Here is an 18,678-nt window from a genome sequence, read left to right as displayed (position 1 = left end):
CTATCTTTTGTGAATGCACTGATGTAATATAAGTTCACTCTGTAAAGTAAAACTCTTCCCACAGTCTGAACAGTGATACGGTTTCTCTCCTGTGTGAATGCGCTGGTGTATTTTGAGATCACTCTGTTGAGTAAAACTCTTCCCACAGTCTGAGCAGTAATACGGTTTCTCTCCTGTGTGAATGCGCTGGTGTATTTTGAGAGTACTCTGTGTAGTAAAACACTTATCACAGTCTGAGCAGTAATACGGTTTCTCTCCTGTGTGAATGCGCTGGTGATTTTTGAGATGACTCTGTTCAGTAAAACTCTTCCCACAGTCGAAACAGTAATACGGTTTCTCTCCTGTGTGAATGCGCTGGTGTTTTTTGAGAGTACTCTGTTCAGTAAAACTCTTCCCACAGTCGAAACAGTGATACGGTTTCTCTCCTGTGTGAATGCGCTGGTGTATTTTGAGATTACTCTGTTGAGTAAAACTCTTCCCACAGTCGAAACAGTAATACGGTTTCTCTCCTGTGTGAATGCGCTGGTGTATTTTGAGACTACTCTGTTCAGTAAAACTCTTCCCACAATCGGAGCAGTAATAAGGTTTCTCTCCTGTGTGAATGCGCTGGTGTTTTTTGAGATGACCCTGTTGATTAAAACTCTTCCCACAGTCTGAGCAGTGATACGGTTTCTCTCCTGTGTGAATGCGCTGGTGTATTTTGAGTTTACTCTGTTCAGTAAAACTCTTTCCACAGTCTGAGCAGTGATACGGTTTCTCTCCTGTGTGAATGCGCTGGTGATTTTTGAGATGACCCTGTTGATTAAAACTCTTCCCACAGTCTGAGCAGTGATACGGTTTCTCTCCTGTGTGAATGCGCTGGTGTTTTTTGAGATCACTCTGTTTAGTAAAACTCTTGACAGAGTGCTGATGTTTCTCCATGTTGGGACTTGGCTCCATCTGTCTGTGAAATGTAGCAAACAATTTCTGCGTTTTCAGGAGATTCTTCTGGATGGCTTGTGCTTCACCTCTTTCAGCAGTTTAACACTGTTCTTTATTAAACATCCTGGTTGTTTATTCTGGAAAAACAAAGAAAAACAATTTTGTGTATTAAAATAAAAGCAGGTCAATTAACCAAAAAGAATTACCTACATTAGTTACACTATATGGAGAAAAATACTGGGACACCTTCATACTACAATAAAGGCTTCAGTACTTTTATCCCATTATAAATTCACAGACATTTTAATATGTAGTTGTATCTTGACTGTCAGCAGGCTGCAGCTGCAAAATGTATGTAGCAGAAACACTGCTGCTGTCCTGAGCACTGAATACAGTGTTATACTACTACTTTAGTATCACACTTTACACTATAATCCATACTACTAAAACTTGAAGCTCGGCTGCGCTCCGGTCCACACCTAGAACCTCCCGCTATGAAGCCGAGCGGAGCGCAGTGCGGCCGAACCGAGTTCCTCGATTAGGCTCGGCCCTGATGCAGAATTTTAGATTTTAGATGCAGAATGAGCACACCTGATGCTTCCACAAGTGATTAAACAGGAGAGATAGTTGAGGGAGGCAGGTCTAATTCAGTGGTTCGGCTTTCAAAGGTCTGATAAACTTCAGCTTGCTCCCAATTGTGCCGGAAAGTGGAGTTGACTAGCAACGGTAATGCATCTAATCTGTTCCACCACCTCAAGCAGTTTCACTACACACAATATCTTCCTTATTCTGGCTGAAGCACTTATGTAGTTTATGTTGTATCTAAGTTATTTATAGTTGATATAGGTTTGTTTATTTAACGGTGATATCGTGTTCCTTTTATATAAATGAAGGCTTTCTGCATTCTTTATCCTGGATGAGGCACTTTTGTTTTGATCTGTTAAATATGTTTACAAAAGGATAAGAAGCTCTGCCTCTGTTGTAATGTAAAGTTATTTATATTGGTAAAATGTAAATAGGTTATTGGTTTGTGTTTGACAGAGATGTCATGTTTTTATATTGCTACATGCAAATAAAGGTGAGCATTAATTCATTCTGACCATTTTTTTATTTCTAAAGTATTATACAGTTTTTTATGAGAGGAGGCTTTAAAGACAGTAATAGGTACAGATTTCCATTGCAGGGATTCCTAACAGTTTTTCTGAGGCCTTCCAAATATTTATATCGATATCGAAATTATATTGTATCGACCGAAATTAAGGAATGTATCGTGATATAAATTTTGGCCATATCGTCCAGCACTAGCTGTAAATATGTCATACTGCTCTAACAAAGTGTATCTCATTTTATCTTATAAATATCTTTGTAATTTTCTGACTTGCAGTATATCTCTACCCCTCACCTTTTATAATCAAATATTTAGTTTTTCAATACAATAATTTCAGTGACCGGAAGCAGAAAAAGCCTGTATTAAATGTATATGCTTGATGAAGAGTCTCGACCTACCCCTTCCTGTTTTTATGTTCTAGAAATTAGATAATATTACTTTTTTTATTCAGGTGTAGGACCATTTATGGGATAATTTATCTGCATACAATCACAGCTCCAGAAATTACATTAATCTGTTTTAATAAGGCAGTATGCCATAAAATATCGTAAGAAATAATGTTGCCAATATTTTTGAACATCATGAACTATATTACCCTGAAATATGGAGCCATATCACCCACCCCTAATTATCACAGTCAGGGTAGTACTTTCTTGCTGTTTTAAGCAAAAGAAAAATTCACACTGTTTTCATTTCCTATTATATATCTTCTAGAGACATTTTATATATGTATATGTCCAGTATAATTTATTTTACTTTAATCCTGCATATATGGAGTGCATTATTACCCAGCAAAAAGCTACACATCGGCCCTTCGTGGGCTAAGTGCGGGCACTGTGGGCAGGGGCTAGCCCATTAAAATTCCAAACAGGCCCAACATGGGTTTTCTGTGGGCAGCCTGTTCATTGGCTGGCCCACTCAAATCCTATAAAAGGCCGCTGTGGGCTAGCCTGAACTAGCCCAGTGCATTAATGCCCCTGTAGGCCCAGTGTGGGAATTATTTGGACAGCCAACACTTTGATGCGCCCACACAAATCCCAGGCAGGCCCACTGTGGGTCAGCCCACATTCAGCCTGCACCATTTCACACCCTGAAGGGCCAGTGTGGGATATATGTGGGCAAAGCACAGTTTAGCATGCCCACACAATTCCCATGCAGAGCCAGTGTGGGTCAGCCCAAATTCTGCCTGCGCCATTTCATACCCGGTATGGGTTATATGTCGGCAACCTGCACTTTGGCATGTGCACACAAATCTCATGCAGGGCCACTGTGGGTCAGCCCTAATTCAGCCTGCACCATTTACTCACTGTAGGCATTGTGGGTTATATGTGGGCAGCACGCACACATATGTGAGCATGCCCACACAAATCCTATGCTAGGTTACTCTGGGTCAGCCCAAATTTACCATACAATATTTTACAATCTGAAAGTTTGTGTCATAACAAGTTCATATGAAGGGTATCTGAATATTTTTTATTGTTTTTGTCTGTGAGAGCTAGGTAGATTAGCTAGCTTAGTGGATAGGAGCAACACTGTGTGAAATGTAGTATCAGCTCTGAAAGATTTTCTAAACCAAAAGTGGAGAAAAATCAAGGTACCACAGCAGAGTTGTGCAGAGACCTTTGGAGGGGCACACACACACACACACACATAGTAACATCTCATATTTTTCAAGACATATACTGTATAGCTATACATTTTTATTTATAAAAATATTTTTATTTAATATTTTGGATAGCTACGAATTTGCTCCATGGTGCTGATTCATAATCTCACCTTTATTATTGGTAGTGCTGATAATAAATAAATAAAAATATTAAATTATAAATGTTTTTGTGCTTGACTATACACTTTGTGTAAGCCAGCAAGGTTATAAATATAACATTTTTTTTATTTTTGCATGTGATATTTAATTGTGAGGATCATGTAACCAACGAATCCACCCCCCTCCCCCTCCCCCCTCCCTGCACGTGCCTTTACCACAGAGCAACGATCAAGCTTAAAGGCAAAGTCAGTGAGTGACTTTGGTCTGTCAAAGTGACTGAAAGGTAAGTTATAATTTCTGTTCTACTATACGCTTTTCTATTTTTTGCTAAGATACGCTAATGTGGTGCTAATGCAGTTACCACTCTCAGGTTATTGTAGCATTATAAGGGTAGCTATGTTGAAGTTAGCATTGTGCTAAAAAAAGTTAGCATTGTCCTAAGTTAGAATGAGAATTTACCTCACATTTAAATAACACGAGGGGCTCCCAAGTTGGCAGCTTATCTCGGCTCTTGGAGAAAGACTGCTGTTAAGTAAGTTAACTTTATATCCAAGTATGTCAACAATAACCAGCTAAGGGAACAATGGCTTGCTAAGGGAAATATTAAGGGAAATGGAAAATGGAAAGATAGCCAGTTAAGCTAAGGGAAAGATAGCCAGTTAAGCTAAGGGAAAGATATCATTTTAAAAAGTTTTGGTATTTTTGTGAACCTGATATCCTGATATCGGCCACCTCACATGTTTATAGAATGTAACTACCAGTCACACACAGTGACTGTAAAGGCTATTTATGTTTCACCATGAATAGCCTGAAGAAATTCAAATTCAAATAACTATCACTATATAAGAATCACTGTAATCAAATACAGTCTGCAAATTTCTCTAAAATTAAGCATTGTACATGAAAAGACACTAACAGATGTAGTATTTACCTGACTGCATTCTCATATCTCTATATTATCATTTTAAGAGGCCGTGAGAAGATCAATCATGCCACCACCAAAGGATGCAGAGATCGAGCAGGTTGCAAAGGTTTGGCTTTGGAATGCACGGGACCGTTCAGGTGGACGGAAGCATCGTCTCATGCAGTCTCTTCAAACAAATAGTTAATTTATGATCTATGCTATATTAATGCATAAACAATATTCATTTTTGATATTATGATTAACTATATCTGTTCTATTTATGTAAAGTACATCTATTTTCTCCTTCATTATTATTGCTGTGAGATAAAAACCTTAATGCAAAAACTAATGTTATATTCAATTAGAATTTTTTTTTTACTGGTTTGATTGGGATGATATTTTGGTTCCAAGTCTACAAGCAAGAGGAATAAAATTAATAATAGAGATCAGGGGTGGGTTTCCTGAAAGCTTCGTTACGCTAAGAACTTCATTAACTCGTACTTAAGATTGATCGTTAATTAAAGAGTGTTTCCCAAACCTGTGCGTAACTAAAGTACTACTGTACTGTGCTCTAGACTATAGAATACGTAGTCTCAACATTTATTTATCAAATACCTTCTTATTTTCTTTTAAACTTTCACATTGTCTAATTTAATCTTCAACCATAATAATGTATATATTTTTATACATTAATTAGACATTTTCTTACACTAGATGCTGAGAAGCTGATCTACACCTTTGTTTTGATTAGACTATTGTAATGCATTATTCTCTGGATTACAATTATTATTCTCTACAATTTACAAATTACATCTTGGTCAAAATGCTGCAGCTACAGTTCTAACTCACACACAAAAAAAAGAGAGAAGATTATTTAGATTGGATTTTAATATTCATTTAGTGTAAAAAGTGTAAAAGTCTCTTAATGGCTTAGCAGCTAAGTATATCTCAGGACTCCTGACAGATCGACAATTCCAGCTCATTTGTTGAGAACATTTAGCGTTGCATTCTGTATTTATGCACCAAAGATTTGTAACTCTCTATCAGTTTATATCCCTCAGGGATCACCCAGTTCTTCCTTTGAAGCACATCTAAAACTTATTTGTGCACTTCAGATTAATCTTAGTTGTATTTATTTTAAAATAGTTTGTTATGTGCCCAACATTCTTAATGCCAATCTATAGACCCACAATCCTCAACTTTACATATACTCAGAAATCCTTAAAGCATTGCTCATAATATTTATTCTTATTGGTGCTGTTATTTGAGGGCGAACACACAAGGAGCATAAAACACCCCCTTTTTATTTTAGTTATTAAGTAGAGAGTTCAGTTCCTCCAAAACTCTGATGAGTATGATGCAGTCAGTGCATTTCCTCTATCCTTTGTAAACTTATTTTCCATCTGTTAACCTGAGTCTAAAAACATTTGGCTGATGTTAGAATTTAAATGTGTGTGGAGTTGTGTCCACAAGCTGTTGTAGGGATGGTCCACCTAAGTTTAGACTAACTAGTTTCTATGGCAGTGATTTCAAACCTATGAGCTGCAGTGGTCCTGTTTGAAGTCATTGGCCTAATATTTATTTTTCTTGTTCAGTTCCAATATATGTTTTTTGCGAACTGTGCTACCTGTAAATTAATTGCAAAAATAAAAACATATTTAAGTTTTACTTGTTTGGCATAGTTGCAAGACTGTTAGCTGGTGGTTTAGCAAGCTAGTTATTATTATATATATTGAATTAATTTAGCATTAATATTAATGCACATATAAGAGAAAGATTTCTATCTTACCTTATATATATATATATATATATATATATATATATATATATATATATATATATATATATATTTTTTTTTTTTTTTTTTTTTTTTTTTTCCTGAACTAGATATTATTTTTAATTCATCAAAGTTTTTGATGAGAAACACTATTTAAAAGAGAAACAAAAAAAGCTAAAACCTCCCGTTTTTTTCTTAAAAAGAAAGGTAAAACAGTCATAATTTGAGTCACCACCAGATTTAAAGTTTAACCAAACATTTTCTACATGAGGCATAAACATCAAAAATTAAATAAAATCACTCCTTTTAATAAAAAAAAGAAACAGGCATAAAAATAAAAATAAAAAAAAATCTGGTCTCACGTCTCCGTTGCTGGCTCAGGCTGAGGGGTGGATCCACTGGGCTGATTGGCTGCTGGGGGTGGGTGGTGTTGATGGTTGAGCAGGTGCTGTCTGAAGCGGTCTCTGATCGCTCAGTTCTTCCAGATCTGAAACCAGTTTCCTGGACCAGTGCTGTAACATTTCAATCACAGCAGGTCCGGTGAAGACGCAGTCCAGCCATCGACCGACAGCTGGACCAAACACAGTCTCTCATCTGAGACTCTCCTCATGAAGTGCTCTGGTTCAGATGATGTTCACAGTACGGTTGCAGAGGACCCTGTCTCTGAGGATCAAAACTCCTGTGATGAGCACCACCCCCGCCTTCTCAAACACCCAGAAAACAGCCCTGAGCAACATTCAGTCAAAAGAGAAAAAATCCCTCCAAAAAAAAAAAAAACTTAAAAGAAAAAATAATAAAAAAGAAATCCTGAAAGGAATTCTATAATATGGTTAAAAATTGTTTAGCCTCATGAAATAACTAAAACAAAAATTATTTCCAGCCAAACAATGCTTGATATTTCTAAACTTTATAAACATTATCATTATATTGTTGTGCTCTGATGGGGACTCAAAATATAGCCAAGAATATTTAAGCAAGTTCTTCATTGCGAGAAATAGGAAACATATGGAAAGCAAAACAGAAAGCTCCATCTATATATATATATATATATATATATATATATATATATATATATATATATATTTTTATTATTTTTTTTATTTTTTTTTTTTAAAAACATCTGATGTCTCCTTGTTTAAAAGTCAGAAAGAGAGACCCAATTCACTGCAGCTCGTAATAGATACAATATTAAGTTTGTCAAATTAAACCTTTCCAAAGAAAGTAAGGTCTTTTCTTACTGGTTTCTAAAATCTACCATCCTCATTAAGAGAATCAAAAGATCAGCATAGACTGAGATACATGAGAACCACTAGAGAAATTAGATATGTGTATTCTTTAAATCTCATTCAGCTGAGACTGAGCTGAAATCCGTCTCAATAAGAAAAGAATAAGAATAGAAAAGGCCTAAACCACATGAAGACAGAAGCTGTGTTCAGAATGGCTCACTCATTAACTCTTTCACTATGTAGCATTTTCTATTTACTAAACGAATTATGGAACAACCAAACAATAAAGCATGTTTGTCCTGCTCTGAGGACGTCTAATACAACAGCACTGCATTGCATTATAGTATATTTTGGAATTTCTAAATTTTGTGATGCATTAGGTTGTTTCATAGTGAACTATATAGGGAACAGAATGTACTGCTGCGGTTTTAAACAGTATTGCAAAAATGGTTTATACACTATATAGTGCACTATTTCTGGAATAGGGAGCGATTCTGACACAGCCACACACACATTATATTCATCATTAGATTAGCTTATAGAATATCAGAGTTAGACAAATGTTAGAAACATACACACTTTCACACACGCACAGACACGCACACGCACACCAAATGTGATAGAAGATAGCAGAGAAGAGATGTTTTGTCTATCTCTCTCACTGCTTTATTCAACACACGCAGAAACACACACACACACTGTCTCAAAAGCCTGGAATCCTCATCTCTTTTCTGTTTCAATCAGGGATGACTTTCACAATGTGGACATTTGTACATAACTCATCACTACTACTCAAACATGAAGCTGTCTCACATATTCACTAAACTGCCATCCTCAGAATTCTACAGCATTCTCCATAAAGATAATGAAACATGTTACATTGAACAGTACCAGCATGGCTCAATATTCTGCCCTACTTTAATATATGTATATTGGGTTAATATGCTAATGATTCCAAACCTTTGAACAGCACTACATAAACACACACACACAGACATACACATATAGTCTTGGCTCATTTGATTGAAAAGAGCTGCGTCATGAATTTTTGGATTAAATTTCAATTCTTTAGTTACTTGGGATCCCATTTTGTTCTCTCATTCGATTTTAATGACTCAGAGTAATTTAGCCCCAATAATCACGTCTCACCTTCCTTCTTCTAACCCTGCTTAATACACAATCAGTACCCTGTACTATTAGTATTATTTTATGCACTCCTCCCCACGGTCCTGGGACCTATACTCTAATGACACGTCTATCAATAGAGGCCTCGCTACGACCAGGCTAGTCTTCTCTTTACTTTAAAGATATATTTACATACATCAATAAAGGCCTCACGACCAGGCTAGTCTTGTACACCGTCATGTAACTATTCACTGTCCAGGGCGGAGTGCTGAAGGAAGGATGGAGGGGAGTAAATTAATTTAAGAACAATTGTTTACATTTAAATTTCCTTAATGAGTAAATTAGTTAACCTGTCACTCACCACCAATGTTTTGTTGATGAGGCCTGGATTTGCGAGTGGGGGGGAGAGGCCGCACTTACCCCCCCGGTACTTCGTCCTTATTCTGTGGAATTTTCCCTTGCTTCTGGGCCCAGCTGTTTTGCTGGAGAGCGTCCTCGGCAGGTGCTTAGTCTCTCCCCCTCCGCCGCAAGACCATGCTCATCCTGTTCCGTGACGCCAAATTGTGGTGGAAAATAATGACAGGAAGAAAGAAATATTCAGAGTCTCTGAGTCTTGATCAGAATGAGTAACAAGATTTATTGAGAAGCCACACGTAATGAATACAGAGTGAACTCCTGCCTTGCAAGAGTGCCAAGCTCTCTTTATACCTTTTAGATCCTCCCATCCCTTACTTCCCAATTATGGGCACAGTGCCACCATTGTGACACGTCAACTTCTTCTGACAGGTGGTATGACATAATCCCTTAGTGAGCATATCAGACTGGTTCTCAAAACACCGCAAGCAGAAGGAAAAATGACCCTGGCGCCAGAATTGTAGACAGAACAATCCGTGACGTGCACACATACATAGACACACACTGCTTTCCCCAGATAGAAAAACTCTCACTCAGCATCTTAGATATGCTCCTGAGTACACATTATCATCGCATGGAACAAAAAGTAATATCATTAATAGTCGTCATTGTTTATGAATCATCACACGTCATTGATTATGAATCATTTCAATAAACACCTTCCATCACATTGGTTTGATATTCGCAGCTGCCGCTTCACTGAACCACCGTGAACTAAAGGGAGCGTTCACAAACACCCGCTGTTTATATTAAACACCTCACAGATCAACACTGAAGGAGATAGAATGAAGAAAAGCAGTACATCTGTTTATTAACAATGTAAATATACAATATATTATTAAATATAATTTTGTATATTGTAAAATATTTATTTTAATTACTGAATTTATAATTATATATTACAATAAATAATTAAATATATATTTAATAAAATTATATTTTAAAAGCTATTGCGCTCAAAAAATATGAGGCAGATGTTCAAGTGTGATTTTGAAGAACTTTTTCATGTTGGGCCAGAACAAATACACATGATCTGAAGAGTACTAGTCTTCTTCTTTAAGGAAAACCTGGAAGTAGCCTGGCCCGAGCTGATTTTATACTTTAAAATGAACTGGCAATATGGAATACCGATCCATAATGCACAATTTTTCTTTATGTAAAGCTGATGTTCTAGTGTGATTTTGAAGGACTTTTTAATCTTGGGCCAGACCAAATACACATGATCTGAAGAGTACTAGTCTTCTTCTTCTTTAAGGAAAACCTGGAATTAGCCTGGCCCAAGCTGATTTTATACTTTAAAATGAACTGGCAACATGGAATAACGATCCATAATGCACAAAGAAATTGAATATAAAGCTGATGTTCTAGTGTGATTTTGAAGGACTTTTTAATCTTGGGCAAACCAAATACACAAGATCTGAAGAGTACTAGTCTTCTTCTTTAAGGAAAACCTGGAAGTAGCTTGGCCCGAGCTGATTTTATACTTTAAAATGAATTGGCAACATAGCATACCGATCCATAATGCACAATTTTTTTTTATGTATAGCAGATGTTCAAGTGTGATTTTGAAGAACTTTTTCATGTTGGGCCAGACCAAATACACATGATCTGAAGAGTACTAGCCTTCTACTTTAAGGAAAACCTGGAAGTAGCCTGGCCCAAGCTGATTTTTTACTTTAAAATTAACTGGCTACATGGTATAACGAGCCATAATGCACAATTTTTTTTATGTAAAGCTGATGTTCTAGAGTGATTTTGAAGGACTTTTTCATCTTGGGCCAGACCAAATACACATGATCTAAAGAGTACTAGTCTTCTACTTTAAGGAAAACCTGGAATTAGCCTGGCCCGAGCTGATTTTAGACTGCACAATTAATTGGCAACATGGCAGCACAAAAAAAATATTATTTAAAGCTGATATTCCAGTATGATTTTGGACTTTTTTTTCAGACCAAATACACATCAGATGAAGAGTTCTGGTATTCTCAAAATCAATGCTTTATATTCATTATTTCTGTGCAAAATGGCTTTCATGTCATATTGCCAGTTCATTTTAAAGGATAAAATCAGCTCGGGCCAGGCTAATTCCAAGTTTTCCTTAAAGTAGAATACTAGTTCTCTTCAGATCATGTGTATTTGTTCTGGCCCAAGATTAAAAAATTCTTCAAACTTGTACTGGAACAGTGGCTTTTTTGTGCAAAATGGCTCGTTATACCATGTTGCCAGTTCATTTTAAAGTATAAAATCAGCTCGGGCCAGGCTATTTCCAGGCTTTCCTTAAAGTAGAAGACTAGTACTCTTTAGATCATGTGTATTTGTTCTGGCCCAAGATGAAAAAGTCCTTCAAAATCACACTAGAACATCAGCTTTACATAAAAAATTGTGGTTTATGGATCGGTATTCCATGTTGCCAGTTAATTTTAAAGTATAAAATCAGCTCGGGCCAGGCTAATTCCAGGTTTTTCTTAAAGTAGAAGACTAGTTCTCTTCAGATCATGTGTATTTGTTCCGGCCCAAGATTAAAAAGTCCTTCAAAATCACACTAGAACATCAGCTTTATATTCAATTTTTTTGTGCATTATGGATCGGTATGCTATGTTGCCAGCTCATTTTAAAGTATAAAATCAGCTTGGGCCAGGCTAATTCCAGGTTTTTCTTAAAGTAGAAGACTAGTACTCTTCAGATCATGTGTATTTGGTCTGGCCCAAGATTAAAAAGTCCTTCAAAATCACACTTGAACATCTGCCTCATATTTTTTGAGCGCAATGGCTTTTAAAATATAATTGTATTAAATATATATTTTTATTATTTATTATAATATATAATTATAAATTCAGTAGTTAAAATAAATATTTTACAATATACAATTAGCTCCGGACAGGATAATGCCAGGTGTTCTTGAAAGTAGGAGGCTAAATCTCTATTTCAGATATTTTTTACTCAGGAAATGAATGAATTACACTAGAACAGCTAATTCATGTTGTAAGTAAAACTGGAGAAAATAAGTGATGGAAGGTCGTGTATATAAAATTATATTTAATAATATATTGTATATTTACATTGTTAATAAACAGATGTACTGCTTTTCTTCATTCTATCTCCTTCAGTGTTGATCTGTGAGGTGTTTAATATAAACAGCGGGTGTTTGTGAACGCTCCCTTTAGTTCACGGTGGTTCAGTGAAGCGGCAGCTGCGAATATCAAACCAACTTCAGCCGGGGAATACGAGGCTGCGAATATCGAGCCAAACGAATCTGGAGCTGCGAATATCAAACCAACTTCAGCCTCGTGACGGTCTGTACATCCCAGCTGATCAGAGGAAAAATAAAAACGGAGGAAAAAAGCCTTGGACTGCAGCTTATTTATCCGGCGCTAATGCTCCTGACTCAAACCCCTCTCCTTCACAGAGTCCTGGTCTAGAAAGTGCTCGCTCCTAACCCCTAGCATTGCAGCTAACCGGAGGATTCTCGCGCTTTAGATCCGCTAGCCACCGCTAAAGAACAGCTGTCTGAGGCGAGGTATGAAAGTGAAAGTAAATATTTCTCATTCCTCATCCTATTAAAATTCACTACTCCCAGTATTACTACACCCAGGGGCAATACAAAAGTCCCCCTCCGCTCTGCATTGAGTTTTGGTTCGGATTTTGTTATCTATTGAGGGATTTATTTACGGTAGACTCATAGATTATAGTAGTGAGGCGTTCGAGAACCAACCTCGTGACGTCACTTTCAGCGCTGGGACAAGATGGCGCTGCCCTTACTTAAAAAATGACATTTAGATTGCTTTTATTATTTTAATTCCGCTTCACTGACAACTTCTAAACTTATCAGATTTGTTAGAGTGAAAATACATCTTGTGAATTAAACTAAATACTTGAAATGTTTCATGTCCACTTTAAATCCTTCTCAGTAGGTTCGGGTGCGTTTGGGTTCGGGTGCATTAGTGACCTCTGTTGTATACAAATGTCCGAATTTTCATCTTCTGCTGAGAGCTGCTCTCACTGCTCAGCGACCACACTCACTGTATCACTACTGGGTTGCCAGATCCCTCTTAAAAAGTCCACACTAAACTGATTTTTCTTCCCTCGAGACATTTTATAAATATCGTCACGTTTTAATTGTGAGTTGTAGTTATGTGTAACTATGAGTTGTTCAGTTGGCTAGACTTTCACACTACACGACTGATTAGCAACACAGTCACATATTCACTATTTTTCACCATGGGAAATCGCAGACTTACCTGGCTGCTTTCCTAAAACACGTTTATCACAAGAACATGCCAGAACTAAACACATGAGATCTAGCAATGCCATGCCAGAGAATCTCTACAGATGAGAATACCTACTTGCAGTAAGTCTCTACTGCTAAAATGAAGGGGTGCATATGAAGCAACTGATTAAGATCAGTTGATAAATGTCTGAATATTTTATATGTACTTGTGTTCTCAACACAGAACTATATCAAATGTTTCAGCACAGCAGACATATATTTTATGATTTTAAACTCCAGTTACAAGCATTTTAAAGCTAGATGCAATTCCAGCATTAGCTCACAAACCAATCAGCTTACAGTAGCAGACATGCTAGTGTCTTTACCGTATAACACCTGTTTACTGTAGAAAAAAAGAAAAATACAGGCATGCTTTCTTTGCTTTTTAGTAAAGTAAATTATTTTACTTTATAAAAAAAGTGTGTGTTTGTTTGTGTAAGTCAGTAATTTAGAACTCTCAGACAGAAACAGACAGACAGAAACGGATAAACTCTGCTGATATTACATTACATTACATTTCATTTGGCTATTTTCATTTGGCGACTTACAATAATGAAGTACAAAAGTAATAGGAATTAAGATAATCCGTTTTTTTAGGGCTTAAAGGAGGTCGAAGGCAAATAAAGGGATAGAGAAGTGAAGTAGGGGAGGAAGGAAATGGGGTTAGAAGTAGTTAGTGTGTTAGAGGTGTTAGGAGTAAGGTGTCAGGAGTCTCTTAAAGATAGTGAGAGATTCTCCTGATCTGGTAGTGGAAGGTAGTTTGTTCCACCATTGGGGAACTCAGTATGAGAACAGTCTGGATTGCTTTGTGTGAGTGTTTGGCAAAGCAAGGCGACGTTCATTGGAGGAGCGCAGCGGCCGGGAGGTAGCGTAAGTCTTCAGGAGTGAGTGCAGGTAGGAAGGGGCCTGTTCTGTCATCACCTTGTAGGCGATTGTAAGAGAGATATAGTGAATTATCATGTGATCTGTGTGGTGTTCAGCTGCTTTGGGTTGAGTGTAGAATCGATTTAATCTATTCAGAAGTCGGTGATCAGTGATTCAAAACATTGTTTACAAGCTTGTACGTTCATATCACGCTCTGACCATGTGTAAACATAGCCGCGGAGAAACTTGGACAGTGGATTATAATCCAGAACGCGGGTTTCTGACTGGGAGGCGCCAGTAACCAGGATAAGACTGATAAACGCTTAAGAATTGAGCAGCGTTTTCACATATTTTAGATAAAAAAAAAATGTCTATGTAAATATGAAAAATCGCAATTACCATTTTGAAAATCACATTAAAACTGTAATTCGAACTAGAAAAGGCAAAGTTCATGAAGGAACTTTAAGTTGGCTTGGAAAAGTACGTTGATAAGGTTGAAAAGTTAAAATGGTTGGTAAGCTGTTTCTGTCTGAAGAGTGTGAAGAGTGGTTGCTATGCTGTTATGATACATTTAAATGTTAAATTCCAAAAAACATGTTTCAAAAACATGGTGGAATGCTAATTATTGTCTGATATAGGAATGTGTTGATAAGTGGTTGCTAGGCAGTTGCTAATGTTTTCCAGGTGGTTGCTAACTGGTTGCTAGGCAGTTGCTATAATTTCTAAAGTGGTTGCTAAGCTGTTGTTAGGAAGTTGCTATTGTATTCCAGGTGGTTGCTAAGGTGTATATAATTGTAGTAAATCTGTTTAAATACTACTGATGATGTATAAATCAGTGAATAGAGTAGTAAGGCTTCACTGGCTCCACCTAAGTCTTGCTCCACCTAACCACGGCACCATCTTGTCCTGGCCCCAATCCTTGCTCCGCCTAAATTTTGTTCTTCATCATGGCTCTACTGGCTCCACCGCCTGGTTCAACTTAATCCTGGCTGCACCTCTTTCTGACTCCTCCACCCAAAACACTAAAAACCAAAAGGCACATCAATGCTCATTTGACATTAAAAAAAGCACTTAGATGATGTTCCACAGTCAGACCTATCCTACCAAAGTTTAACATGGTTGAACATTTTTGTACTGCACTTAATGCACATTAAATACTACTGCTGAGGTTAAATTCTGTAAATAATGGATAAACTGGTGTACCCTATAAAGCTTTGTGAATGCCATGAACAGTAAATCTGTTTAAATACTGCTGATGATGGATAACACTTTGATTTTGTGACTAAACATGTAATTACATTTTACACAGCCCCGAAGATAGCTAGATTTTTGTTTTTGTCAGATTAGCCACTGTGCTAACCGCGAAGTTTATGCTCTTCCCACAGTGCCCTCAGTTAAATGATTCAACATAGCTAGATATTACTCACAAAACAGTAAAATAATAATTATTAAATTAAGTAAAGCTGGTTGTTCAAAAAGAAAATCTTAACCTGGATTTCCTTTTTTTTTTATTGAGAATCACAGAAACAATTCAAGAAGGTGCAAAATATACCAACATACAGCAACATACATATAAGTTACATAAGAATTGGGGGGAGGGGGTTAAATAACTGATTTACCAGCGAAATGCCTGCAGAGAACCACCAGCTGAAAAATAATGATTTGTTCTTATACAGTGAGTCCAAGAAGTATTTGATCCCTTGATGATTTTCTTTGTTTGCCCACTAATAAAGACACTATCCTTCTGCACTTTTAATGGTAGATATATTCTAACATGGAGAGACAGAATATCAAGACAAAAATCCAGAATATAATTTTAAAGAATATATTTTAATTAATTTGTATTTCAATGAGGAAAATAAGTATTTGATCCCTCTTGCCAAACACACTCAATACTTAGTGGCAAAGCCTTTGTTTGCAAGCACAGCGGTGAGACGTTTGTTGTAGTTAACCACAAGTTTAGCACACACACCAGGGGGAATTTTGGCCCACTCTTCTTTGCAGATCCTCTCTAAATCATGAAGGTTGGTGGGCTGTCGCTTGGCAACTCTGACCTTCAGCTCCCTCCATAGATTTTCGATCGGATTGAGGTCTGGCGACTGGCTGGGCCACTCCATGACCTTAATGTGATTTTTCTTGAGCCAATCCTTTGTTGCCTTTGCTGTATATTTAGGGTCGTTATCATGTTGGAAGACCCAACCACGGCCCATTTTCAGATCCCTGGCAGAGGGGAGGAGGTTGTCCCTCAGGATTGTGCGGTACATGGCTCCATCCATCTTCCCAGTGATGCGGTGAAGTAGCCCTGTACCCTTGGCAGAGAAACACCCCCAAAACATTATGCTTCCACCTCCATCCTTGACGGTGGGCACAGTGTTCTTGGGGTCATAGGCAGCATTTTTCTTCCTCCACACATGGCGGGTGGAGTTGAGGCCAAAAAGTTCAATTTTGGTCTCGTCTGACCACAAAACCTTCTCCCAATAACTTGGTTCATCTTTCAAATGATCATTGGCATACTTGAGGCGCGCCTCCACATGTGCTCTCTTCAGCAGGGGTACCTTTCGGGCACTGCAGGATGTGAATCCATTGTTGCGCAAAGTGTTGCCAATTGTTTCCTTGCAAACTGTGGTCCCAGCTGCCTTCAGGTCATTTGCTAACTCCTGCCGAGTGGTTGCAGGACGATTTCTGACCGTTCTCAGCATCATTGCCACCCCACGAGGCGAAATCTTCTTTGGAGCACCGGGCCGAGGTCTGTTGATTGTCATGTTATACTCTTTAAACTTTCTGTAAGTAAGTAAAAAAGGGTACAGGGAAATTGGGCAGCCTTGTCTGATACCACACTGTATCTCAAATCTAGGTGAGGAGCCGGATTTCAATTTAACAGAACAATTTTCTTTATTAAACATAATTCTGACAGCTTTAGCAAAATAATCTCCAAAACCAAATGTGTCTAAAGAATGAGATATAAACGCATGTTCAATAGAATCAAATGCTTTATAAAGATCCAGAAAGAGAATAAGATTATTATCAGAGCATAAAGCTGAATAATCTAACAAGTCCAAAATGAATCTAATGTTATTTGAAATGTATCCATTTTTCATAAAACCTGATTGAGCTTCATCAATAATCACATCCATCACATCTTTAATTCTTTTGGCAAATATTAGAGCTAATATTTTATAGTCATTATTTAACAGACATTTTGGTCTTTTAGGATCTTTTTTAGATGATTCGATGACTTCTTCTAAAATAATAGTATCATCACAATAATCCTTTTGATATAGATTAATAGATTTACCACTAGGCAGAGAATTTAGGATTACATACACAGAAATTTCACAGTGTCTAGATGTATATAAATTACTGTAAAAGTGCAGACAATATTTACCTATTTTAGGAGGATCCTATTTTAGTAAACACCCCATCAATATTTAGTTGCCGGATTAAATTATTTTTAAAATGAGATTTCTCCAAATTAAAAAAATATGCAGAATTGTGTTCTCCCTTTTCAATCCACCTTTGTCTGGACCTAACAAATGCCCCTTCAGCTTTCTTTTTATAGAGTTCATCCAGCTCATGTTGCAGAGTTTTCAGTTCAGCTTTTCCCCTTCATTCAGATGTTCATATGCCCCAGAAATTAACACTAAAATCCTAGAAATAATATTATCCTCCTTTAATTTACCTAATTTAGCCATTAGACTACCATTGCCCCTGTCTGTAGCCATATTACACTGTAGCCATATTACACTGTAGCCATTATTGACTGACTGTAAGCTGCTGAAAAGAGGCGAAAGTGATAAGAGCTGAGAGACAATATAGAAGAGAGACAGCAGTTTTAGCACTTCTTATAGTTTACTGTGCGCACTTACTATATTCCACCTCTTAAACAATTTCATTCTGGTTTAATATTTATAATAACCAATTAACTCCATTCAGCCCCATTCATTTTGGACTCCCTCTAGAGGTTTGCTGATGTAACAGCGGAGATTGGAAGAGGGTAGGCTCTCCATAAGGCCCTTATTTCCTCCTCGATAACGCTTTTTAAAGTGTCCGGGTAGAAACAACGCCATTCATCTCTACCAAACAATGAAAATATATTTTTTTCAGTTTATTTTCATATTGTTATATATATTTTTTAATCAATTATGAGAGCGACACGGCATCATGTTGTCCCAAAACAATTTACCAGTATGGTTTGTTCTCTCAAACAATCACCAAACCTAAATATTTGCATATTTCATAGTTGAATCATGGGTAATACAATGTAGTGAGTGAAGCTGAAACGTTATTAATAAAACTCTTTTGTTTCC

General features: G+C 37.1%; 4 protein-coding genes across 5 annotated transcripts in view; 2 read left to right on the top strand and 2 right to left on the bottom strand.

Annotated features, from left to right (window-relative positions):
* The window catches only part of LOC125801477 (zinc finger protein 239-like), a 558,408-nt gene that overhangs the window by 3,408 nt on the left and 536,322 nt on the right, over positions 1 to 18,678 (bottom strand). The window lies entirely within an intron of this gene.
* Positions 1 to 18,678, top strand: part of LOC125801347 (zinc finger protein 271-like) — a 773,213-nt gene that overhangs the window by 302,705 nt on the left and 451,830 nt on the right. The window lies entirely within an intron of this gene.
* Positions 1 to 18,678, top strand: part of LOC111194581 (zinc finger protein 239-like) — a 693,226-nt gene that overhangs the window by 222,718 nt on the left and 451,830 nt on the right. The gene's annotated exons all lie outside the window — the stretch shown is intronic.
* The window catches only part of LOC125801556 (zinc finger protein 850-like), a 94,130-nt gene that overhangs the window by 18,022 nt on the left and 57,430 nt on the right, over positions 1 to 18,678 (bottom strand). The window contains exon 3 of the mRNA XM_049478391.1: positions 24 to 1,058. Coding sequence (XP_049334348.1) covers positions 24 to 939 — 916 coding nt within the window. The 5' untranslated portion in view covers positions 940 to 1,058. The remainder of the gene's footprint in view (positions 1 to 23; positions 1,059 to 18,678) is intronic.

This window comes from Astyanax mexicanus, chromosome 4, assembly GCF_023375975.1.
Source record: "Astyanax mexicanus isolate ESR-SI-001 chromosome 4, AstMex3_surface, whole genome shotgun sequence".
Classification (NCBI taxonomy): domain Eukaryota; kingdom Metazoa; phylum Chordata; class Actinopteri; order Characiformes; family Acestrorhamphidae; genus Astyanax; species Astyanax mexicanus.
Note: the sequence above shows the minus strand (reverse complement) of the source record. Positions and strands in the feature narration are given on the sequence as shown.